At 36.5% G+C, this 26,137-nt stretch overlaps 1 protein-coding gene across 2 annotated transcripts in view; it reads right to left on the bottom strand.

Moving 5' to 3' along the window:
• Positions 1 to 26,137, bottom strand: part of LOC117426516 (thrombospondin type-1 domain-containing protein 7B-like) — a 144,357-nt gene that overhangs the window by 53,540 nt on the left and 64,680 nt on the right. Inside the window, exons 5-10 of one of the 2 annotated variants that reach the window (XM_034044162.3) lie at positions 24,721 to 24,969; positions 21,663 to 21,832; positions 18,995 to 19,150; positions 17,010 to 17,210; positions 3,855 to 4,046; positions 1,468 to 1,702 (exon numbers count right to left, since the gene is read on the bottom strand). In XM_034044162.3, coding sequence (XP_033900053.3) covers positions 1,468 to 1,702; positions 3,855 to 4,046; positions 17,010 to 17,210; positions 18,995 to 19,150; positions 21,663 to 21,832; positions 24,721 to 24,969 — 1,203 coding nt within the window. The remainder of the gene's footprint in view (positions 1 to 1,467; positions 1,703 to 3,854; positions 4,047 to 17,009; positions 17,211 to 18,994; positions 19,151 to 21,662; positions 21,833 to 24,720; positions 24,970 to 26,137) is intronic. The other variant, XM_059033829.1, reaches the window with a different exon arrangement.

Here is a 26,137-nt window from a genome sequence, read left to right as displayed (position 1 = left end):
CCTACCATCGCTGCTTTGCAATGTCATTATGATTAAAAAAAACATGCTTACAGCATTTTCCATTAGACATTTCTCAACTGGAAGTTAAGACGGTTTGGGTTTCATTAAATAAGCTTGTCAGATAATCTCTGCTAACAGGAAGGTTATAAAATATATGTAATCAATAACAGTCATGCAAAAATTCCTCCATGGTTATGTGACCACTAATAACGAATCAGAATGCGCAGATGTCAGTGTGTTCCATAATGTAAAAGTAGGGGGCAGTGTTCCCTGGAAAATTGAAAACAAAACCCATATACGGTATGTTACAAAAGTACGTCTTCTGTTTAGTATAATATATAAAAAGTACTACACTGCTGGAATTCTTTGTTGATGTCCCATTCACTTGCCCTACCATCGTTTTATAATACTGTTTTTCAATGTTGGTGCCTCTGTTGGTCCAACTGTTACTATACTCTTCGTTGTAAACACAATCATTATTTCTAAATTCACTGACATTTGTTAAGTAGCATAGTTAAACCAGATTGCAATTAAATGTATTGCAAGTCCTGCCTTTGGGAACTGTTTGTGCAAATCAACTACATTTTTTAAGAGAAGAGTAGACCATTATTGCTGTGTTACAGTGTCACAAGCGTTAATGATGTGATACATTTGCTGCCTGTAGCACAATAAAGCTGGGCAATAGAAGAATCCATTAATTTGATCTCTGAATTGTCATTCTAAGCTCTATAAAAAGGATCTTCACCACAGACCAACCAAAGACAAATATGTTGGATAGAGTATATAATGAGGCAAAAAAATAAAAACTACCACTGCTTATGTAAATCTCCATCAGATATGGGGTAACATTTTTTTTTCACAACTTTTAATGATTTTTTCAATAATATTTAATGGAAAAAGATGATATTATGTTTCACTATGAGGAACAGGCTACAAAAAATTAGAACCCACTACAGCATTTGAAAGTTTAAAAATGAAATGTCCTTGGGATGTATTTACAGAAATGTAGAGCTGTAAGGACGGGGATGCATTTAGAGGTACAGTTAATGGTGAATTCAATTATTGGCAATACATGCAGCCTGCTGACTACAAGCAGAATGGGTGAGGCCTGTCAGGTCTCTTTCAGGAGACAGGGTGCAGTCGGCTTATTCAGTCCTTTCTAATACTTTGGAGATAAACTGGCAGCCTTTTTGGCAAGACAAAGAATGCAACTTGAGAGGTGACAGGCCTGCCAAGTCAGCATGCTGGTGGCTGTGGGGCATGCAGAATGCTAGTGGCTGAAAAGGCAGGTCTACTGTTAACCTAATGTAGCAAAACACAGTGGTACCTGACATATTATTAAAAACACTGTGTATCTGATTAGTCTGTCACAAGAGACATGCAGAAACACAATGTATACACACATTTATACAATACTACTTATTTAATGTATTATCAGAGGCATCTTAATGATGAAAGATACAATACCTTTTTGAGATAACCTGTCCAACATTGACTTTCATGCAGATGACTTTGCGGGTCTGAATTCCGACGGCACAGGTGGGTTTTCCATTCCAGTTGCTGGTAGCATTGAGAGTTGTCATGGAGGTGTCTTCAATACAAGAGGCCCATGGAGAAACTTCCCAAAAAAATACAGTGCAGGGATGGTCATTACAAAGTCTCCATTCCTCTAAGGCTGAAGCTGGAGGGCACGGCTTTCCACCTGGAAATAGAAACATTACCTTTTGGCGTCTAAAGCTGGTATTGTAAAAATAACCATCATTTGAGAGCACTTTGTCAATTTCTTACAATGGTATAATAATAATAATACTTTATTTTTATATAGCGCCTTTCATAGTGGACCACCATCACAAAGCGCTTTACAGAGGTAGGCTGTGAACTGTGCAATATATGCAGAGTCACTTACAATAGGATAAAGCCCAGGACTTTAACCACTGGACCACACTGCCACACTGCCTCCTCCTATGGTTATATCATTAATAACTCCCAACTGTCTGATGAAGACATATCTAAGAAATCTCAGTGGAGCCTGATATTTCGAATTGTACTACAGCAGATATTTCCTGAATACAATTACTCTGATTATCCAAACCAGATAAGAAGTTTCATGGTCCTGAACCTGAATCAGAAAAGTGGCACATTAAAAAAACACTTAGTTCAGGTCTGATATATCAACGTTATCTCAACCAATGTGTCCTTTGTTGTTTAGATTCACTTTCTACATCATTTATTTTCAGTCTAACATCCTGGTTACTTTTTAAACTTAATAGGACAGCCTCAGCAGGGCTCTCAAACATGTATTTTGTCTTAGTCAGTGGTACAGTGTAACCTTTAACCTGTCCCCCTACAACACTCAATGTTAGGATGTGACGGCTGAAAATAAAACAAGGAGACATTAGTTTAGATGACTGTGCTATTTCAGACCTCTACCAAGTTGCTATTTAAAATAACACCTACATTGTGGTAAATTATCAGTATTCTTATAGTTTTTATATAATTTAAACATTATTTGCCTTAATCAGCTTTTACTGCTTTTACAATGGACTGTCATAATGGCATTGCTGTAATCAACATTTGCCCTCAATCTTAAAGAATAAAAAAAAGTTAAAACAAGGTTAATTGAGCTTCAGTTGTCTTGTTGGATTATATGTATATAAAACATGTTTTCTTCCTTTCCAGTGTGGGATTCAGACAATTAGGTGAAACAGGACTTTATCTGGGAGTTGACTGTCCCAAGGCACAGGTATATTTTTGTCTTAATTAGACTTTCACTTGTGCAATTTGAAGCAGGCCACGCATGATTTATGTAGTAAGAGTCAACTACAGAATAATTTACTGCCTAAGGACTATTTGAGAACTAAGCTGTGCTTTAATTTAACCCAATTAAGGGATCAAATTTGCCAAAACTGTGAACAAACATTATTTTGGAAAGTGGAAATTAATAATATTTGATCACTGTTCCTTTAGCTTGGTAATGTATAAACAAAGAATTTGGTTAAAAGCTCTGCCAAGGTTTATGTGCATGATGACATCTGTTCAAGATGCAGTAGGCGTTTGACTTAACTAATACGTTAAAGCAAGACAAAGCTGTCATATGCTAGAGCAGATGTTACCTCGAAAGACTATTCCTGTGTAATTATGATTTATGATTTATTTTTTTAGTGTTTCTATTAACTTAATCTTTACTCCAAAATTTTTATTTTCTTTTTCCTTTTGAGGTTTTCTTAACTTTGCTTCTACAGTGAAATTAAAGGAAAGCCCTGTATCTGTTATTTTCACAGACTTATCACATCTAAACATTGCAGTTGACTGGTGATAATATTGTCCCCCTTTTGATCGCAGTTTAGCACAACAGAATCGACCCACCCTGTCACATTAAGATGCTGACATTTTGATACCGCCAGTCAATAGTAGTCAGTTGTGTTTACAGCACATTTTTTAGAAAAATATTTATAGGTTGAAACATAGTATGCAAAACTGCGCTCTATAGAATTCTTCATGTTTTAGTATGATCAATTTGTCAGGAAAACAATTAATACATTTTCTGACATTGGGTAAAATATATTTTAGATTTTGTTATAGAAACCATAACCAAGTCTGGGCCCTATTTTCAAAGTCTTTAGTCATGTCTTTAATTAAATTAATTATTCTTTTTTAAAGGATAAAATGTACTTTATACAAAACTGATTAAAAGAGAATGCTGTCCTTTAAAAACAAATAGCACCTTTAACTTTTCTTCAGATATATTTACTATTTTATAATACAGCCAACGTCAATTCTTTTACATGTTTTGGACGACAACAAAATAAAGTTTATTTCCAATTGTAGACTGTAGACCAATAGACGATGTGTACCTTCTCCAGGCAGTGCAAGGATCAATCTCTTTCTGCTCTGTTTTCCTTCTGCATTTTTACTGGAACATGAGTGGGAGCACCCTCCCCAGGCAGACCAATAACTGAGCACACAGTCCATAGGGCAAGGCACCTCACAGGGCAGTGGAGAGGGAGGAGGGTCGTCCATACACTGATCATCAGAAACGTCTTCACCTACACAAATTCAAGATAAACACTTCAGAAAAGAGTTCCCAATAATATCCAGTTTATCCAGTATTATTGCAATGGAAGGATATTTATTTATAGCAACATGCATATCATTGTTTAGGATGATTTCAGGCTTAACAAACTAATAATTTATATTTTGTTGATGAAAAACCTTTTAAAAGCAAATTTTATTATGTTAGAATCTTTGTTATTTCAAATTACAAGGCCCTAAATTTGACTTATCTTATTTAGCTCTATTAGATTAGTGGTCTGACTGCAAGCTATTGCATACCTAATTGTGTGCTGGTCAAGGCCACCGAATATATGGTAAAATACTCGGATTAGAAAAATATATCTATATTTGTCTACATTTCATTAAGTAACATATTTGTAAATTACATTTAATTAGAATAACACTAAAATAACACTTTGATTGCCAAATACAAATTTAAAAACAACATATTATTTGCAATATGGTATGTCTCCAGTTTCAACAGTGCACAGTGTCTTAAACAAGTGGGGAATAATCAGCTTCTTTGTGGCTTGACACCTTTTAGATTATGCTTTTCCATATACAGTTCTGTGAAAGTCATTTAAAAATAGATGCAGACATGGATTGTTGTTTGTATCAATTTAATTCAGCAACATGTTCTGTAATAGTGCAGTGTGACACGGATGACTTGTGGTGACATCAGACCAGGAAGGGTAATGGACACAGAATGGTGCATAGACCCGGTACGAGCACTAAATCAAACAAGTATTGCGCTGGTGTAAAGCCAGCGTGCATAGCAGTTGTTATATTCTTTTAGTTTCAGTTCTTACTGTCTCGCTCTCTCGTTCCACCTCTGAACACCCAACCCCGAGTGAGTGATTCATGCCTCTATATATACAGCTGTGTCGGGACTCAATTGCTAATTAAATCATTCACTTAAATCCCAGCACATGAACTAATTTGCGCAATCCCCGTGCCCACATACTAATTTTATCTACACATGAAGTGATTGTGCAATCCCTGTGCCTAAATACAAATATACATTTTAAACCCGTGCTACATAATCCACACTTCGTGCACCACCACTACATACATACATATAAACATAAAATATGCACATGGGCGGGGCATCCCACCACATGCAGTTTAAAAAAACTTTTTATATGTAGTTTGTCAACATTTGTATGCAGAATGGTATGTTAATCTCTCAAATCCACTATGCAGAGACACTTTGCATGCCACGAAATGTTACTAACATTTGGAAACACCAACTAAAACATTGAGCTGAGGAAATGATTCCTTGATTAACAGAAGGACCCCCCTCTGTTTGTTACATGTCAACAGCATAGTAATTACCAGATTCTGCCGAGTCAACGCCCAAGGGGTGTAAAGTTGTCGTTCAGACAAAAGGGGGTTAACTCAGGTAGTGGCGAAATTAGAGCCATTATTAACAGGTAGAGAGACTACGTTTACAATTAGGTATGCTTAAAAAAAGGTAGAGCACAGCACACAGTCACGCTAAAGAATCAGGAAGTGCAGTTAATATATTTATTGGCTGGTGAAATACAATTCAAAGTTGCTGCAATGTCCACTGTTTTGTCATTTCAAATATTTTCACAAAACAAACATTCAACTTTAAAGCTACAAAAGCACATCATGAAAAACCACATTTGTAGGTGACAAACACTAGAAAAAAAATTGCTACATTTAAAAAATATATATAAACATGTAAAATGTTCTAATAAATGACTTTACATAATCTCTGTGTCCAGTGTCAAAACACAACACAAAATAATAAATTAACATCACATCCAAAGTAGCACAATAGCATTAAATGTTCAATACAAAAAAATGCCTTAGTTACAAGCTCTTGCAATATTAAAAAAAAAATAATCCAGAATATGGATTGTAGCGTAACAGGAAAGCGTAATCAATCAGACTGTGTCTGTATCATCTGATCTGAAAATGCCAAACTCTTTGTCATCTGAACCTTCATCATTGATGATGCAAGCAATTGTCTGAATCATTAATGCACAGAGCAACTACTTCTGTGCAGTTTTTTCTATTCACATGAGCCACTTTATTTCCGCTCAGGCATTATTTGCGCATGGATATTAAAAAATTGACATTAATGGTGCAAATCGGTCAAAGCGGAGCGTTGACAGGGGCAGAATCCGATATATTCCTTTCCCTATTATGGAGAAAGCAATTATAATTAGATTTCCGGACCAGGTCATGAAATTAAGGTAAACATACTGTACACATTTAAGATTAAGATTATGACTAAATGATATGTGTAGATGTGTCTCTTTGTTTTACATACTATATATAAATACTTTGTTTTAATTAATAGGTCAGTTTAATTAATATCATAAAATGCTATGCATACAGGGCTCCATACTATGGGCTCCAAAGTAGTAGTATTAATGCTAAACATTAACAAGCAGTGGTAATCATTCAGTAAGTGGGACTCAGATGTCCTGTGGGCAAACAAAGGCTTAAAAGCTATCCACGGTACATGAGAAATATTAGTGCTGGGTACTAGTTTTTCCTGTTTGAACATTCTTTCAAAGTTTAAACAAATACTTTAATATTCTTTTATTTTGAATTAGCTGGAAAACAAAAGTACAATTTGTACCATATTACAGTAAACAAAATCTCTCTCAAGTGTTAAATAAACCCCCTCAATGCTTAATGAAGAAAGGGGAAACATGACACATTTTAAGCAGTGTTTGTTCAGATATTTAACAACTTTTCCTAGCCCTAAGAAATATGTGTCAAACAAAGACTATTCCACATACAAGAAGTACAAAATGCACAAAAAGAACATAAAGGAGCCAGTCTAATAAAGACACTGCTGAATATTCATAAGAACCCAGAGACACAACTGACCATCAAATAAAAATTGCAAAGGCAAAATTACGTATGTGTCCTGATGAAGTAGAGAAACACAGTAATAAAGGAATTTCAACAAATAGAACAGTCCTGTCATTTTTACGACACAACCTGTATAAAGCACGCCCTGTGTATAACATGCATGACTTCTTGACTTGTCTTGACTTTTCTTTTCTTGGTGTTTTGTCATGTGTGAGGGCAGCGTCTGCCCCCATGTGTGGCAGTAGTAATGTAATTGAAATGAACTTAGGGAAAAATAATATACCATTATTACACACTAGCATGTGAAACAAGACTGATATACACATACCTCACATTGACAGACATGCAATAATATGTTCCATTGGTATTGCAGTTGATGGTATTATGTCATTATGAACAGCTGGTGTAATTAAATGGCCATTGCTGAACATGTCATAATAAAAGGTATTATTTATCATCACTTGCATTACTCACTGGCAACTTTTCACATTTTCAGGTCTGTCTTAATTATTGTAGCTGTAGGTCTTCAACAGAGAGTTGCTAATTGCACAGGAAATTTAACAAACTATAAATAAAAGCTTAAGTCTGACTGGAAGTCTGAATGTAACTGTTCCAAAACAAGTCAGTGAGTCACCATTTATTTTAAACTCAAGAAGTAATGTTTACATTAACAGTATGTTTTACTTTAATTATCACCACATTACTTTCCAGTTTAATTAAAAAGAACACAAGACCAGCACAAGAGGATGATGTGCTTGTTATTAATGATTTAGTTCATGCTATTTTGGATGGTGATTAGGTGATTGAAATTATCACTAGGGTGTTTGGGTAACTTGTCTATTACATTGCCAATATGTGTGTAACTTAAGTAAAATTAAATAACTTTTTTTTAATGGAATGAGCTGTAATGTTCCACTCTCACAGGTGTCAAGGTTAGAATGGGTCCTATTATTTAAGGAGCTGGGGGGGGGGGGTGTATGTCAATACACCCTATAAACTAAACTAAACAATATTTTATTGTATGCATATTTTACAGTACTAATTCTTACTGTGCCATTATCGACTGTTGTCATCCTTGTTGATGCAGAAAGAAGCGTGATATGGATACACTGTGATCTTTAGATTTTTCCTCCTTGCGAATTGTGAGGGTCTGGAACCAACTCCCCAGTAATGTTGTTGAAGCTGACACCCTGGGATCCTTCAAGAAGCTGCTTGATGAGATTCTGGGATCAATAAGCTACTAACAACCAAACGAGCAAGATGGGCTGAATGGCCTCCTCTCGTTTGTAAACTTTCTTATGTTCTTATGTTCTTATGTTCTTAAATGTTTTGGAAATGTATTGCCTAGTTGATTTATGACCCATGATGAAATATTGCAAGAGCAATTTAGAGCCTCTTGCCATGGTTTTTCCTTTAGTCCACATTAACATATAGATGTGTCTTTTTTATGTTGTTCTTTTTTGTAGGCTGCTGATTAAGTTTGAACCACTCATGTATTTATTGTGTTGTTTGTATTTGTAATTGTTTTATTGTCTAACAGGCCCCCCTTGTAAATGGGCCTCGTCTTAATCGGTAAATCTTCCGTATATATAAATCAATTTAAAGAGTCGGCAATATGTTTTAAAATATGGACAATGCTGAACACAGCAAAGCTAACATAATGTGTTTCTTGTAAACTTTGCAGGGTGTTTTGTAACACAATTTTATAACACTTTAGTCACTAAAGTCATGGTAAAAAAATGCATTCCCTTAAAGAAAATATTATTGTGAAAAAGTGGTCCTATAGGATGTAAATTAACAAGAAACTCCTTGAATAGAGGGTTTTTTTCACTGTTCCAGTAGAAGCTGCCAGCACAGCAAAATTAAGTATTCTGTATTCTGTCTGCTAAAGTAAGCTGGTTTTAAATTCCTTTGATACAGGCTGTAAAATAAGCTTAAATGCTAATTACAGCTTATTACATGGTATGTTTTGATATCCTTTTACGTTTACAATAGCTGACTCCTAAAGTCTAACATTAAAGTAATCTTTAATAGCTGTAGATTCCTGCTTGCTGATCAAACCAGATTTTAGGAATGTGACGATACATTAGTTTACCTAATATCTGCATTGGTGTTTCTAACCCGTAGCTACTATACACGGGTACTGTGGACCCAGTGTACTTTTATTAGGCCCTCTGCTCTTCTGTTACAGCACGTGCAGCCGCTCACTGCCCTCTCGTAGTTTCATGTTAATGCCACTTGTATGGTGGCATTCTTGCTGGACTGGCTACTCAGTTTCTTCACAGGTGGGTATTTGGGTCCAGGGGTTCTATTTCATGCCATTCTAAACACTGTTGGGATAGGCAGTCATGTTCTCTACATGTCTGCAGCCCTGAATGACTGTAACAGCCTCTGAATTCCTCAAGGAGCTTGGAACTCCGCTGTCTGTTGACCCAATCTCCAATAGGAAAAAATGCTCCATTTGTCCATCATCGAAGGACCGAAAGACAAATGTCTCATGTAAAAATCCTGTCTGTCTTCAATGTGCTCATCACATGTCCAGATTGCATCTGAGCAATGAACCTGCTCTGAATTATTTGAATAGTGTTGCTTTCTTTTGCTAAAGTGTCATTTTTTGTTTAATGGATTTAATTTGTCTGTTTCATTAACAATGGGTTCACTGGACCCGTGCAATGTACTTAATTCATGTGTTTTGGTGGATAGTAGCTATGGGTTAAATGGCTACTGTAGTATTAAAAAAAAAAATGCTGTAACAATCTCGACAACACTGTGCTCTTTTATACTGTCAATACACGTACAGCAGGAATGTGCCGTTTTCTTCATCAAATCCATTTCTACAGAGCTCCACAATAAAACCTTATAGGACATTTCAAATGTAAGCTAAAATAAGATTTTTTTTTCCAAGCCATTGTTTCGGGTTTAAAACCCAACATTACATAATCAAAACAAAGCTATCTAGAGCATTATATGATTTATTAAGTGTTTAAGTAACATTATATCCTTTTTTTTTTAAATCTCATAAAAAATTAATTTCAATAACTTCCAGTAAGGTAGTGATACAATCAAATTTAAAAAAGTAATAACCTTCTTATCTACGAAAACGAGGTGATGTGTGCTCATGTTGTTATTAACTCATAGTGCACAAAACATTTTAATAATTGTTTCTGACACCTTAGAAATACAGTATTCTTTACTTTGATATTGAAGAAATAAATATGCAAATTATGACATTTTATAAAAGGTGTCATTGTTCTGATTCCATACAGAGCAGTTTTGATAAATATATATATATATATATATATATATATATATATATATATATATAATGTACTGTATATATAAGACTGATTATATTAGTTTCTAATTATGATTAAATTTCATCTGTGAGCTTTTACAGTATACATACTTAATTATTGAAATGAGTGTGCACATTGCTGCAGTATTGCCTGACTAACTCTATATAATATTGACAGTTCTTTTTTGTAGTTTTTTTTAAACTGTATACGAGTTGAATTCTGAACAAGAGGTAGTGTAGGAGGCCTCCAAAATAGTAGGGTCCTATCATATAGTTTACAAACAACTGGAGCCATTTTTTATACGGATGATCATCATTAGAACTTATAAATGTAGTTAAAAAAAAACATATGTATTGTGTGTATCATGGAACCCATATAATCAAATTATCATCCCAAAACGGACTTTACAGTGCGTGCACTTGCAACTGTCTCGTACCTCAATGCAGAGGCTGCATTGACCAATAAGAGTCCATTCAGGAGATCCTGGAATAGCAATGTTTGCAGAAAAACAGTCCAGTCGCAAACAGGGTCATGGCTGTTGAGCATGCAGACGTGTGCAATGCACTGTGACCAGCAACAGATGTGCTACACTGGCCCGAATCTCAGAAACCACTCTCAGTTCTGTGGGTCTTATTTATCAACCAGCGCAAAGGCAAAGGCACATTTTCTGAGAGGAATAAAAACATTGTAATGGTATCAAACTAGCTGTTGTAGTTAAACGGTTTTATATTTTGGTTATTTAATATATATGTATACACACACACATACACACATTGTTGTCTTGTTGCTAAATTGAGACCTATACTATACTCAGTTTTCTGATTACATGTAGTTCCATTGCGACATACTCAGTGTCTTTATTGCAATACACATATTAATAATGTTAAACGGATTACATACATATAAACAAACTCATATATATATATATATATATATATATATATATATATATATATATATATATATATATATATATACAGTGCTCCCCCTTTATAAGGCGGCCCTTTATACTGCGGAACAGGTTATAAGGCGGTACGGTCATGGTTCCCATTAGCCCCACAATGCCATTACTCTAACACTAGTATTCTCCCGACTACAGCGTTATAAAGGGGGAGCACTATATATATATATATATATATATATTTTTTTTTTGCTTTTATAATGTGCTTGATAGTTCAAACTGTAGTTTTAATCATGGCACATATTTCCTATCACAATCGCTTCTAAATATTTTAAATAATTTTTTCTTAAATTGAGGACGATAAACTTATCTTGTTTTATTGAAGATTATTATATTAAAATGCTACACATATATATATATATATATATATATATATATATATATATATATATATATATATATATATATATTTTCACTTTTAAATTTTGAGGAGGCACTTCCTCCCTTGCCTCCTTTAGGAGCATCCACTGATGCTTTACACATTAGACTTGAAGAATGATGAAGATTGATTCCCTATCAGTCTTTTTCTTTTCACTACCAAATCCTGCATCGCAAAAGAGCCTCCACGCCTAAAATGTGCTTCTTTTTTCATTTACAATGGTTATCTGCCCACAAATGTATGTTTTCATTTCTGTTTTGTTCCACATGAGGATGTTCTGCATGAAAGGCAATCGTGGTCAGCAGGGGTTCTAAATGTGCTCTTCTAGTCTTTTTTTATTTATTTAAAGGCAGACTGTAAAATCTCATAATACGCAGGTTGTGGCAGATGACTATAACACAATTAAAGGCTTGATTCACAAAGATTAGTCAAAATCTGCAAGGACCTGCAGCTTTTCTTTTGTTATGCAAACTGTAAATAGAGATTGTGGAGAAACCGTTATTGAAAAGAGATGCTTCACTGAGCATGCTGTCAAAATTAACAAATAGAACAAACAGCTGAGTGATCCCTGCCCTGGCTTTCACTAGGCAATCTTGGTCTGTCTGTCACCGTTTGCAGTTATATAGATGGCAGATGCATATTATTGGTTATGTGGCATCATTTAGAACAGTGCTGTTCAACCACTAATTTTCATTCCAAAATTAAATCCTGTTAAAAAGTTTTTCATAGCTTTGCATCCAATACGGAAAAGATATTCAACGCTAGATCTTTCATCACTGTGAATAGTGTGACAGTTACCAGGTCTTCATGGATGTGGATGTCATTTTCAGTGTTACCTCACTTTACCCAAGGAAAGAGCGAACTAAACATACCCTGAAAATGCTGTACAAATCTGTGATGGTGACTATTGTATCACAACACATCTGGTTTTCTTAGCAAATGACTCTTAATCGATAACTTCCAGGTCTGACTAAAAGAATAGAACTGACTGCTAGCATACCATGCTGTTATGAAACATTAGGTTATTTTCCAGGGAAGTCAGACATGTTCTTATAATAAAGGGTCCAATGAAAGCTTTTTATTCTCTTCTTATGACAACAACATGTTTATCTCTGCCTTTACTGAGTAAACATGTCAGTGTCAGCAGGAACATAGTTTGCTAAATGTAACTTACTAAAACATCACTAAAAGGCTTGATTTTAAAAATGAATCAGCATTAGCCAACTGTAGACATAATATTGGCAGCTCTGCCATGGAGCCAGAAAGGTCATTTACCACATTATCTTCAATTGCATTGATTGGATGCAGAGATAACTGATGTTTTGATAGACCTGAGAGTCTCTTAAAAAATAGATAGCTGTACAGTTTGCTGTGCTAAAAGTTATAAATCACAGAATTAGTGTATGGTATGTGATCTCAGAAATGCATTAATGTTACAGTACCTTCTTGAGCATACAGCAGCATAAACTAGTTTTCTGTCTTAACCACTTTACCAAATTTGGGGTACTGTCTTATCATTTAAAATTGAATGAATGTACAGTTTTACTGTCTCTCTCAGGGATGGCATGAAGTTGCTTGACTTGGGGTACATCTATGTGCTGTGGCTTATCTATCCGATGCAGAGTGCTGGATGTTAGTACTCGCACAGAACAACCCACAGGAAACGCAATCATACAATAAAAAATAGTACTAGTGGTTGCTATTGCAGACCATAATTACACATCACATGATTAGTTAGAAACATGCAGCCAAAAACAAAAGTCTTCTTCATTTTGTTCACCTTGGGTTCAAATCTGGCTTAGGTCACAACGGAAATGATTGTTGGTGGACTCAGCTGGCAATGAACAGCTTTGTAGCCAGTCTCACAAAACGATCTACTTTAGTTAGTTTAACATTAGTTTAATTTGATAGTTTGTCCAAAATGAAATCAAACTGATCAAACTAATTTGTAGGCAAAGTAAATCAAACCCATAAAGTACAAACTTGTACGGTCTGAAATCTAACATATGTTCTATTTTAAAACATATTTAATTAAAGACATCATGCCGTAGTATGAGTCTGGAGGAAATGAAGAGTGGAGTTTGCAACAGATGTTACTTCAGCCTTTAGGAAACATGTTAATTGATTGATTAGAGACCAATACAAATTACAGATGCCAAATGTAACAGTTTAAGAAAAGTATGCTCATTTACTCTAACTTGATGGAAACTGTAAGGGGCACAAATCTGATGTTCCCAAGAAATGTGTCTGTATTGAAATTGGCTGGCTATCAGCTACAGATGTGTGGAAAGAACAGAAGAGACATCAAGTACCAATGTGTGTCCCATATAGGTTTAGGAAGGATGGGAGTAGGTTGTTACTTGACAGGCTGTAGGGAAATGTAATAAAGCAAAAACAGTGTGTGTTGCCTGCAGCAATTTACTGCAAAACGAAGAAAATAAATAGGTATCTATTTACCTAAATGAAGACTTTTTTTTCAGGACAAATAGTCACCATTAATTTACGTTTTTTTTTTTTTTTTTTAAATAACCATGCGTAAATAATGCCTGAGGGAAAATATCGCTTCTCACGTAAATAGAAAAAAAACTGCCAAGAAGTAGTTGCTCTGTGCAATGAATGATTCAGGGTTTGGGTTATCTTCGGTTCAGATAATGAAGACGTGGAGGTTAGCGGTTTCGGATCAGATGATACAAACTCTGCAGTCTGATTGATTACACTTTCCTGTTACGCTACAATCCATATTTTGGATTATTATTTATTTTATTTTTTTTAGACAATGCAAGAGTGCACCATTTTTTGTATTGAACATTAATACTATAGTGCTACTTTAGATGTTAATTTAATATTTCGTGTTGTGTTTTCACACTGGGCACTGCAATTTCTTACATGTATATATCACAAACAGACCTTAAAATTGGTGTACTGTACCAGTATTTGAAAGAGAGAAAAATTAGGGAGCAATAAATAAATAAGCAGAAACCAGCAATGTTTATACATTTCTTAGATGAAGATATGGAATTAGGATTTCTGTCATTGGTGTAAACAGAAATTATGTTAAGTGTCCAAGTTGCAACTGAAAGCCTGTAATGTATACTCCATCATGAACTGAATAAAAAAAGAATGACAGTTGTAGCAAATTATTCAAATGAAATCGACTGTGAAAAAAAATTACTCGCTCTAATAATGCTAATTCATCATCCTTATTATGCTGCATTGAAGTGATCACTGTCAAAGCAAAATAAAGGTGTGTCGGACAGCCTATGTGCTTATTTTAACATCTGAAGCATACAAGTTTGCATTTATAATTAATGGAATGCATTGCTTCCCACCAAAATGTCACAAGCATGTTCATTTGAAAAATGCATACTTTATTACAAGTTGTCGATAAATGTTCATGATAAGTGGGTGCGTATTGAATTACAGTTACCAGCATGAAAAATGCATATCAAATTATTGAGACCACATTCTCAGAAAAATCCAATAGGTCTTTAAATAATAATACCCTGAAAAGAAGACATGGTAATATGACCAAAATAGTAATATGACCATAATTAATTTGCTCTTTTCACAAAGCACAGGTTCTCTTGTTGCTTTAAACTTTATTAAAAAAAGGATATAAAACAATACAATTATTACATTATTTCAAGTTTTTCTTCAGATAGAGATAAGTCATAACTCAAGTAAATGGGGGGCAGGTCATTTTCTTGCTAAACATCTGCTCCTAAATATATGCAAATAGTTTTATGAGTGTGTTGTCTCATAGGTGTAGTAGTAGCCAAAAACGTAATCATGTTCTAGTAATGACGAATGGCTATGGATGTGGAATATATTGCCAATTTAACACCAATTAAACCCTTTGTTCACGAAATGTCTCGATATTCCTAAAAGTGTTCTCTTTAAAGAAAGCAGGGACAATATTTCAATAAGCAAGCTGATCCATAGGTCTGGTGGTACTCCAAAATCGATTTACTACCAGTACATTATTACTGGGTGGGGTCTGTCCTTAAATTATACCATTGAAAATGAGATTCTGAAATGGTGGATGGAAAGACAGGTTTGACATTCAAATAAGTGAGTGATTATCTATTGAGGATTACAAAGTTATTTAGCAAATCAAGAGGTCTGAGTGGCTCCCCAGTTCCCAGCGCCAGATACCAGCACACGGCAACAGAAACTCACATTCCCTTTAAGAAAACAATCGCCCCAGTGATTGCCTTTACTGTGATCCAGATCAAGAAAAAGCTGCTATTTATTGCCACAGCACCATTTACATTCACTGAACAATTTTTGCATAGGTGACTGCAGTGTTTTGCTATATTCATAAACATGTCATTTCTAATACATACTTCCGGCTTTTGCAACATGGCTTCATTACTTAGTGCGGCTGTGATTTGTATGAAACACTACCAAGTTTTTTTAACCAAATCAGGGTCAAACATCTTGCCCTAGTGTTAGAGGTTTTCCCCATCATCAAAATCGAGCCCAAAGACTAAGAAGGATTTTTCACAGTAATATTCACACCTAAGGCATTATTCGAGTAGTGTATACTGAGGTATCAGAGGGAGATAAACAATAGCTTACAACTGAAGTTAGTATAAAACAATTCCAGTTTTCCCATATGTTCCCTGGTGGTGGAACTGGTAAATCACAGCTACAGAAAATCAAACACCATATTAATGAAAAACAACATCTGTGAACATGAACAAAATAAAGTTACTGAAAAAGATACCTGCCACTGTACAATATTTATCAGGAACAGCATAAAATTCATTGCCACTATCCATTAGATAATGTATTCAGAGAGCATAGCACACGGGTGAGTGCATTGCACAGCAAGGCTTTATGAATACATGCAGTATACTGGTCATAGTGTTTCAGATTTTAGGTTTGAACCGATAAACACAGATAAAACACCCCCAAAACAAAAAAAGGTATTTGCTGTATCCTATAAATACAAAAAAGAACAATGGAGACTACACTTGTTTTTTCTGTTCATTTAGTATGTTCATGGTTTAGTTTATTGCATTTTGCAGCAAAGTACAACTCCAGAACAGTTGTTTTGTAAGAAATTACATGTTCCTAAAAAGTGCATGGAATAAAGTCTCCCCAAACGTGGTACCTAGAAATTGCTTGTCATGCGTTCTATAAAGGTCTTACTTGTACTACCTCCAGTGGTTAGTCTCATAGCATTTCTTTCCCTGGACCTCCCACTCCCCTGCAATGTTTTCTGTAAGTGATTTTAGGTGTGACCCTGGGCAGCACAGCAGCTATCTATGTTTAAACATATCACTCCATTTCAGGTGTAAAAATAAACCAAAACTACTATCAAGCTGAATGCAGAGGTGGAGCCAAAACTCTCGTTGCATAGCTGTTTGAGACATTCCAGTATTACTATGAGTTGCTAAAGACAAGGAATTGAGTGGGTCTCTCTGGATTTCTGACAACTGTTAAGAGTATTGCTTACCTTGATTGTTCTTACACACAAGTTTCTGGGTGCGAGTTCCATATCCACATGTTCCTTTATTAGGAACGCAGATTGGCTCCTCAGTCACATGCCACTCATAGCAAGTTGGTTCTTCACAAGGAATAGTTTCCACAAGATGGGGGCAACTGTTGGCGGTGCCAGTAGGCTCTCGGATCACTTGACGTCTTCGTAATCTAAAACCTAAGAAAAGTTAAAAAGCGAAAAAAACTTTAAGTACCAATGGGACTGTTATCTTTGTTCTAATATGGGCTTTCCTGTTAATTATACATGGTGTTGAGTATCTTTCAGTGCTTTGGGGATATCTGGAGTAACGTGGCTTAACTGGTGGCAAAATAATAGTATTACCCGATCCTGTGACATTTACAACATGTTATAGAATGGAACTGTGGCACTAGGTTTGTATGGTCTGATAATTACCAAAACGAGTGATTTGTCCTTGAACCCATGATCCAATTCTGGACTTTCTCTCTTGCCTTCTGACCTAGATTAACTTCACATCAACTAAGCCTAGCAGATTTTACTGGCAGCTACCCTATTGAGGATTAATCTGTTATCTATCCAACACCAATTTCTATAAATCACACAACATTAACATAAGAGCTTTAATTACAATGATGCTCTATTTATTCAGCATGTGGCCTTCATTAACAGGCGTACATAATCACAGATTGTAGTTTCTAATAGCTTTTCTTGGTGCTATAAATGGGGTACTATAATATTTCTCAGAAATGGTTATTAATGTAGTCACATATATTGCTATATTTGGTTCCGTCCCTGCAGTGTTTAAAAAGCTACAATCCAGCTTGACACAGTTTACATGTATAGTTGTAATTGCATTGCTTGAAACCCTGCAACCAAATCACTGCCATACTATAACTCTAGTAATGTAAGAGCCGCCAAACCAAATTTGGCAATACATTTTTTTAACAAAGCCTATGTTGCACTGGAGCAAACTCTTTAACAAAGAATTAGGTTTTAGTGTTCTGTCTAAAGACCCATGAAACTGTCAAAAAAAAAAAAAAAAGCTTTTGTTTAGGAAGAACATTTAAATTTTGCCGAAATATATTTGTTAAAAAACATTTCAGTGAAAAGATGTACAATATATCCCATAAGAGGTTAATAATTTAGAAGCCTGACACCACAAGGTGTTGTTAATCAGCTGATGTTTGGTTCACTTTGCACACCTTGTTCCATATTGGTTCCAGTCCACTACACTTTGTCTTACATACATTTAAATAAGGTGATTCAGACTCCTTTTGAATGCTACTGTATTAAACTCATGTCTTAATTTCCCTTATCATTTCTGAGCACTGTGCTGCATCATGAACTTGTTTCAGTGAAGTCATTGAAGTCACTGAATAGAGGGACACATGCTATTATTTAGAATTAAAACTAAAACAGTATCACAAGGTAAAGAACATACTTGCATACTTGAAATAAAGTGCATTTATGAGCTATTCTTTATTGTCAATATACATTTTGTATACATATATTTTTCAAATTATTTTACCCCTGATTTTCTCCCCAATTTAAAATGTCCAATTATGTTCCCTCACTGCAGCAATTCTCCACACAGCTCAAGTGAAATGAAGGTTCATTGGGTGTCCTTCGATCCCATGACCGAGCCACTTTCCTCTTTTATACCCAGGAACTCAAGTTTATGTCATCAAGCTACCGGACTCTGGAGGACAAAGGCTAACCCTGCAAGTGTCTGCCTGAGCTCACCAGGCACCCGGTCAGTAGAGTCCGCTGTAGCTCGATGAGTAGAAACTGTCCCTGCTGTTTCTGTCTCCCTAACCCAAAGGAGACAATGCGACACTCCCTCCAAAATCCCCAGAGAAGACCGGTGACTTCACACAGCTAGGATGGAAACCTGACTGTATGACTCACCCTGCACACATTGCAGCCATTCTTTTACCATGTGAGCTACTAGGGGACCCCCAGTCAATACACATTTTCAATACCTTTCCTCCCTTGTGGATCCTTACAGTTTTCATATATGCATGGCCCCCAAGAAGACCAGGCAGAGACTAAGCACTCTTCCGGACAGGGTATGGAGCAAAACTGAGCTACCAAAGGCATTGGTCCAGGGCATAGCCTCCCATTAGCAGGTCTAGACACTGAAAAAGACAACAGTAAGAAAAGAAAAACAGCAAGTATTTAATAACTGACTGCATAAGATTTTCTATTCTGAAAAACTCTTGAGAATTAAATGACTCTGCTTTGGCTGTTTGGGGATTTGTTCCATTGACATATGAGGTATTGCCTCAGAAAAGCCATTTCAATCTTTTTCACACATCAGTAGCAATACAAAGGATGCATCAATAAGATGCTGTGATTGATATCCTTGGAGATGTTCACAGTGAGTAAAATACAGGATGGTTCATAGATATGCCAGGAAAATGTGCCCCGCAGAGCATTAAAACTTTATCATTTCAATAGTATACTGTGGCAACAAATGGTATGGTTGACAATTTGCATCACCAAGGGTTCCATTGAGAATTTAGTGCTCACAGTGAATGCAGTGCCAGTAAAGCACAGTTTGACAAAAGCAAAAGTAGATTTTTCAAGTGTATCCAATTTTGTGTTATGTATCATTGTGTGCCCTTGTAACACCTGAAGTGACCACATGCACCACAAGTGAGTGCCTTAACCACTGCACAAACCAGCATCAACAGTTATAGTGCTGTTAATCACATCTTGCTGGCAGTCATCCAAATCTGTAACGAGGAAACAAAGTGAAAGGCCAAAATGTTGAATATTCATTGTGCTTTCTGGTACCTTGATTGTAGTACCTAGAAAGCTTCCAAATGTAAATGGGTGTGCATAATTTCCCATTCAAATGTAAAATGATTAATTTCAAGAGTGTCCAGATCTTTGTACATATAGCTTATAATCGTGAAGCTCAACATCTGATTGTAGATATTTAGAACTTCCCCATCCTGTAAGAAATACTGTTTTTGTATTTAAAGCACTAAAGCTAGGTTTTTTTTGTAACTGAAGGTTATATTGCTTGTTAATTGTTTATTTTCTAATTAAGTAATGTGCTTGTCGTGTGTATCTGTTACAATGCATTATGCCCAAATCAATGTGCATTACCTGCAAGCTTAGCAGGTCATGACTAAAGCAAACATATGTGCTGATTCCAATTGATCCCCTCTCTGAATAACACTAATCAAAAAGTGTCGCCCTTGTTATTATCATAGGCTGGCATTTGGCCATTTGAAACCTTTCTAGATAGGCTGAGGTCCAAGTTGTACAATCTCAATAGCAATGACAGAGATGTAGGAGAAACATGGTAAGTCACTGAGACATTTTTAGAGCTTGAATCGTACCGAAGGTGATTGGGTCCCTTCAGCAGATACATTAAATTATACAAAATGGAAATTAGCACAGTAAGCATACTAAATAAGGGTATATTTGGGAGCCCTTTTGGTGTTTTGTTTAGTTGGTTGTTTGTATTTTGTTTGACTTTAAGAAACATGACAAACAATGTCAGGAATACAAATACCATAAGCAATGTCCTGTTAGCAGATGGAAGTGATGTCACAATAGTGGTTTAAATAGTAACTATAAAAACACTCAATGATACAAACACACCAAAATCTGGAATATAATGATTTATTCTGAAACAAGATTTTCCTAGGAAAGATGTGTTTTTACATTAACAGACAGTGTGAGTGAACAGCAGCCCACTGAACGTTGTAATATGAAATGCCAGGTACATTTACAATCACTACTCAATGTGTTACAAAAATACAAAACAGGTTGCTGAATACAAACTTGTTTAACACCACTTGTGGGCACCTGTGGTAAAGACACTCTACGCTACCCTACCCTACTAGCTTGTATCATACAATACCCTATGCTTTATTCAATAGCTATTGAGTTGTTTCATACCATGAATTATAAAGAGCCTTCCAGATCATTGACTAACTTAACCTCACTTGAACACCAAATGGAGTATAATGCGAAGATAGCTTCAGTTCATTGGGCATGCATGTAACTTTTAGACTGATCATTCAATTAAATCAGGACAGTCTTCAATATCACCAATGTACACAGAGTTCACATCACAGCACATCCTGTCACTTTGATTTTAGCACAACCAGCAGGGGGTCTGAAAGATCTCCACTTAAAATGATTTAATTTCACTTCATGCTGCCCTTTATATCTTACTGAAACTGCTGTAAATATAGGATGACAAATAGTGTTTTCCTTGTCAGCATATGTACCACAGAAAGTACCATAGGAGCTGTTTTTAAGTGTCTGATATGATAGTATAGGAAGTATTACAGTCCATTTTTCCTGTGTACTCAAACCCCTATAGAGCATTGTGTATTACTTACTGTTGTGTCCTTGGCAATCTGTTTTTATTGGTTTCACTGGGGTTGATAACACTGACTACACTAGAAATTATGTAGTTTAATGAGCAACAGACATATACAACAAATTACATAACTACCCATATTATTGAAGCTGTTTTCTTATTAGTTTTGTAACACAAATTGTGTAAAATGTTATTGGCACAACTGAGTAAACAGTCTTTATTAATAATATAAAGGCTAATGTTTTGAAACACTTTAGCTTTCAATCCAAGTCCCATATTACATGAATACTATATGGTCCTACCTTCTTTACCTTTGTGTGAAATTGCATCATCTGGGCTCTGCACACAGTATGCTTCCCTCCTCTGTATCCCTCCTCCACATAGCACAGAATGGTTGCTCTGATGACAGTCTTGCTGGCTGAGAAGGGGAGTAACCTGGCATTCACCCCACTCGGTGGTCTTCCACACATACCTGACAAAATATCAGTCTAATTACAGACAGGCTCCAACAAAATATTTAGTTGTTCAGTCTAATTTCCGTTATTTCAATTTATGAGAAAAAAACCCCAGTATGGTCCAATACTGTTTATAGTTTAACTTTTTGTTTTTGATTGTAGTTAAAAAATAAATAAAGAAACAAATACATACAATGATGTACTACATATTTACTACACTAGGTGCCAAAAGCCTTCACACTTAAACACATGAATATGTTATCTGTGAACTGATCATATTCATAAATTACTTTTCAAAATACAGGAAACAAAAAAAAATGTATTAGTGTTTTGTACCCATAATTATGTATCAATTATAATAATTAATATTATTGGTACTAGTGGTAGTAGTCCTATTCAAACACCACTCTCTAAAAAAAAGGAGGTGCTAACAAGGATGGTGACTAACTCATTTAACAAAAAGACCGGTTTTCAAACTGTAAATTAAATAGTTAAATGCAACAGTGCACCAAAAGAAACCGTGCAGAGCACACCATTTAGAGCCCACTGGTCAACAAAAGTGGTCATGTTGCCAGTGGACTCCGCATTGGCGTGCTCTAAAGAAACCAGAGAATGGACTAGGGCCCTGAACATGGCTTTGCAGTCAAAGAGACCCTCCTCGTGATCTTGCGCTTCCTGGTATTGTAGATGGCTAGTCTACCAAGAGCCAGGAGCAGATTCACCAGGTGGTCTCTCGCTTTGGTGGAGCCACGAACAGGGGAGGGTGGGAGAAAAATGCAACCAGAACTGCAGCAGGAGGTTTTCAAGAGGAGGAAGAACGGCTGCAGTCTGGCGAAGAAAAAATCTCGGCTCACAGAGAACTGACACAAGAGGAGGGAGGCCAGCACACACCATTGAGGGGCCGGGTCTGCGTACAGGTATCTCTGCAGGGTCTATAGGCGGAATCTGTGCACCTGACTCCTGATGCACACCAAACCTTGCCCTCCCTTGGCCAGAGGAAGGCACAGAACCTGGACCCTGGTGACAAACTCAGGGGGCGGGCTCAGGGTGGTGAGTGAATACCATAGCATCGACGCAACCAGCTGGTTGATCACCAGAGACCTTCCCTTCAAAGAAAGAAATTTCAGCAGACCAACCACAACCTCAGTCTCGCAGCAACCTTGTCCTCCAACTCCACCCAGTTGGCTGTGAGTGAGGGCTCCGCTGGGCTCAGGTGGACTCCCAAGCGTGACAGGAAGGGAATCCATCCACCAGGGACCTACCAATAGCCCGAAGCATTTGTTCCAGTTGATCCTGGCAGAGGATGAGGCAGAGTAAACACTCTGGCAGCTTCGCACCCTTTCCAGATCAACCGGATGAGAGGCCACTAGGAGCACGTTGTCCGCGTAGGCCGACAGTACTACTCTCGTGTCCGGTCCGCCGAGCACCATCCCTGTGAGTCTCCTTTGCAGGAGACAGAGGAAGGGCTTGATGCACAGCGTGTATAACTGACTGGACAGAAGGCATCCTTGACATACTCCTATCCTGAAAGTGAGGGGTACAGTCAGGGACCAGTTTACCTTTAAAAGGTACTCCGCAGAGGCGTACAGCATTCGGGAAAGGCAGACAAACCGCGGCCCAAATCCGAATGCTTGCAGGGTTCCAAAGAGATACTCGTGATCCACCTGGTCAAAACACCTTCTCCTGGTCGAGACAGGAAGGTAACCGACTGACCAGTCCTCCTGCAGTAATGCAGCAGGTCCCGAACCAGGAAGATGTTGTCAAATGTCGTCCGATTCGGGACACTGTATAACTGGTCAGGGTGGATCACATCTGCCAGCACAGACTTGACCACAATTTTATAGTCTGTGTAGAGCAGCGAGACCGGGCGCCAGTTCTTGCGGCAATGCAGATCCCCTTTCTTGAGCAGCAAAGTAATCACTGCCCTTCTCATAGAAAGGGGCATCTCACTGGTCTCGTAGGCAGGCCCCAGCAAGTCCCAAAACTTCTTGTAGAACTCCACGGTCACCCTGCCGATGCTTGGTGATTTGTTGTAGAGCTCGGCCAGGGTCAGTTGGCCCACGAACTCGTCCCTGATGCCCATGCCGACCGTGGGAAGCCCGTCCCAAAGAACCCTGCACACGCCAGAGTCGACGGGACCCGGAGAAAGGGCAAAGTAGAAAGCCCTGGCACAAGACAAAACAATCCATCTGCACTGCAAAATTCACTAATGCAGGGATACACAAACAAAAAAAACAAACACAAGACATAACAAAAAAACAGGCAGAAGCAGGGGATTAAAACAAAAAGATTTTTAAAACAAAAACTAAAACATTTCTGTGGTTAAAAGTAAAATTTTAAGAAACAGAAGTGCTTTTCAATAAAAAAATAAACAAAGAAATTAAGAGTTTAGATGAAGAAAAATTAAAATAGAAACAAAACACAGGAAAAACAAAGCCAAAAAGGTCGCCCTCCTGCACCAAAGAAAAAAAAAGTGTTTTTTTAAAAAGAATAAACAGTAAAATCAAATACTTTCTTAATGTAAAAGGTGCACCACTACTTAGGAAAAAGGAAAATATAAAAAGATTTGGAAAATAAAAAGTTTAAATAACAGTTTTTTTAATGTTTTTTTTTTTTTTTAATTGCTACTGGAGGAGCTCAAAAAACTGCGACCTCTCAGTAGTCGTAGTAATAGTAATAATAGTAAGGTAAACTTCATTAACACTGAGAATGCTTGGCTCCATTTGTCTCGTGGCTCCGACGACCTACCTGGTAATTGCTTTTCTGTCTGTTAGAACACATCATCTCAAAAAACGAATTAAGTACAAATAGCACAGACCTGACAGAAGTTGATTTACATGAGTCATTATCATGCCGTATGCTTCCAAGTTAAATGCTTCTTCAAGTATATCTATTTGAAAAGTACCTAGGGCATTGTGGCAGTAGATCCCCACCAATATTACAAGCTTCCTTCTCCTCCAGAGCAGGGCAGTCTTCTCCGCCTCCAGCTGGGATCTGCTTCAAACTCCGGGTCCTGGTTCTGTACCCTGGAGACAAGTCCATTGACCGACAAGTCTTGGAACAGGGGCTCCATGGAGACCAGTCTGAGGTTTCACAGTCCCTGGGCATGATGCAGGACTCAAAGGTCACAGGGGCACTGTCTTGAGTACAAAGGCTAAAATAGAACAAACACAGACAGTTACAACATGATTAAAGTACTGTATAGCCAATGTCTACATTAATACATCTAAACTAAAAGTGAAACCTAAAAGGCAATGTTAAATGATGATTTTTTTTTTTTTTTGTCATAAATGTTTTCTGTTTGGTCCAATACTGATCTTCCTGTAGTTTTTTTTTGCCAAGTTGTATTCCCATTGCCCATGCTACCTACACCTACCCTTTGCCTGGTTACCCAGCACTATCCCTCAATTAGATCTACCTCAGATACAGGCCTGCCTTTAAAAATGTACATTTATTCTGCTGCCTTGTTCAGTTTGAATGCCAGTAACTATATTATTTAAATGTATTCAATTTTATCTTTAATATGCACATTCATCTGCATCGAAGCTTTGCTTATACTGCTTCCCCTACCTTACAGTACACAAACTATTGCACCACATACTATTACCACATTAAGGAATGCACTGTCCTCATATAATTAGGATGATTTAAATTTAATTAAACAATTAATTGTCTGTGGTGTCCATCGGTTCATTCATCATCCTGTGATCCACCACTGAAAGATTACTTTCCACCGTAGTCAATTATATATCCATAGCACTTGCTGTGTCATGTCTTCATAATAAATCATTTAATAAGTTAATTGATTCAAATTATAACATGTTCAATTGATTGATTGTGTGACTGATTAAAAATGTTCATTTGTCACATATAGGAAAAGGTTTCATTTATCTGTAGTCAATTCACTTTTTTCTTTTTATTTATTTATTTATTTATTTGACACAGATTATAACATTCCCTAATTGAGGTAACAACGAGGCTCCATAAATGTTAAGTAAACACCGATGTTAATTGAATTCCCTTTGGAATGGCTTTAGATTTGAATTCAACCATTTTCAAAGCTTCTGGAAACTCATTAAATTATAAAAGACTTTAAGTCATTTAAAACTGGAACAGATTCTAAATCTGTTTTGGCTCTCGTTTATTAGGTTACCTATTTTTTTTAAAAAAGTACATCATTTTATTTATTTATTTTAATTTCTAATAATATGTGTGTGTCTATACAATGCAAATTAGCAGTGAAAAGTTCAATCGCAATTTGATAAGCGGTTCTCCAGATATATGCAATAATGTGTGACCTACAGGTGGATGGATGATTTTAC

This window comes from Acipenser ruthenus, chromosome 11 (genome assembly GCF_902713425.1).
Source record: "Acipenser ruthenus chromosome 11, fAciRut3.2 maternal haplotype, whole genome shotgun sequence".
Classification (NCBI taxonomy): domain Eukaryota; kingdom Metazoa; phylum Chordata; class Actinopteri; order Acipenseriformes; family Acipenseridae; genus Acipenser; species Acipenser ruthenus.
Note: the sequence above shows the minus strand (reverse complement) of the source record. Positions and strands in the feature narration are given on the sequence as shown.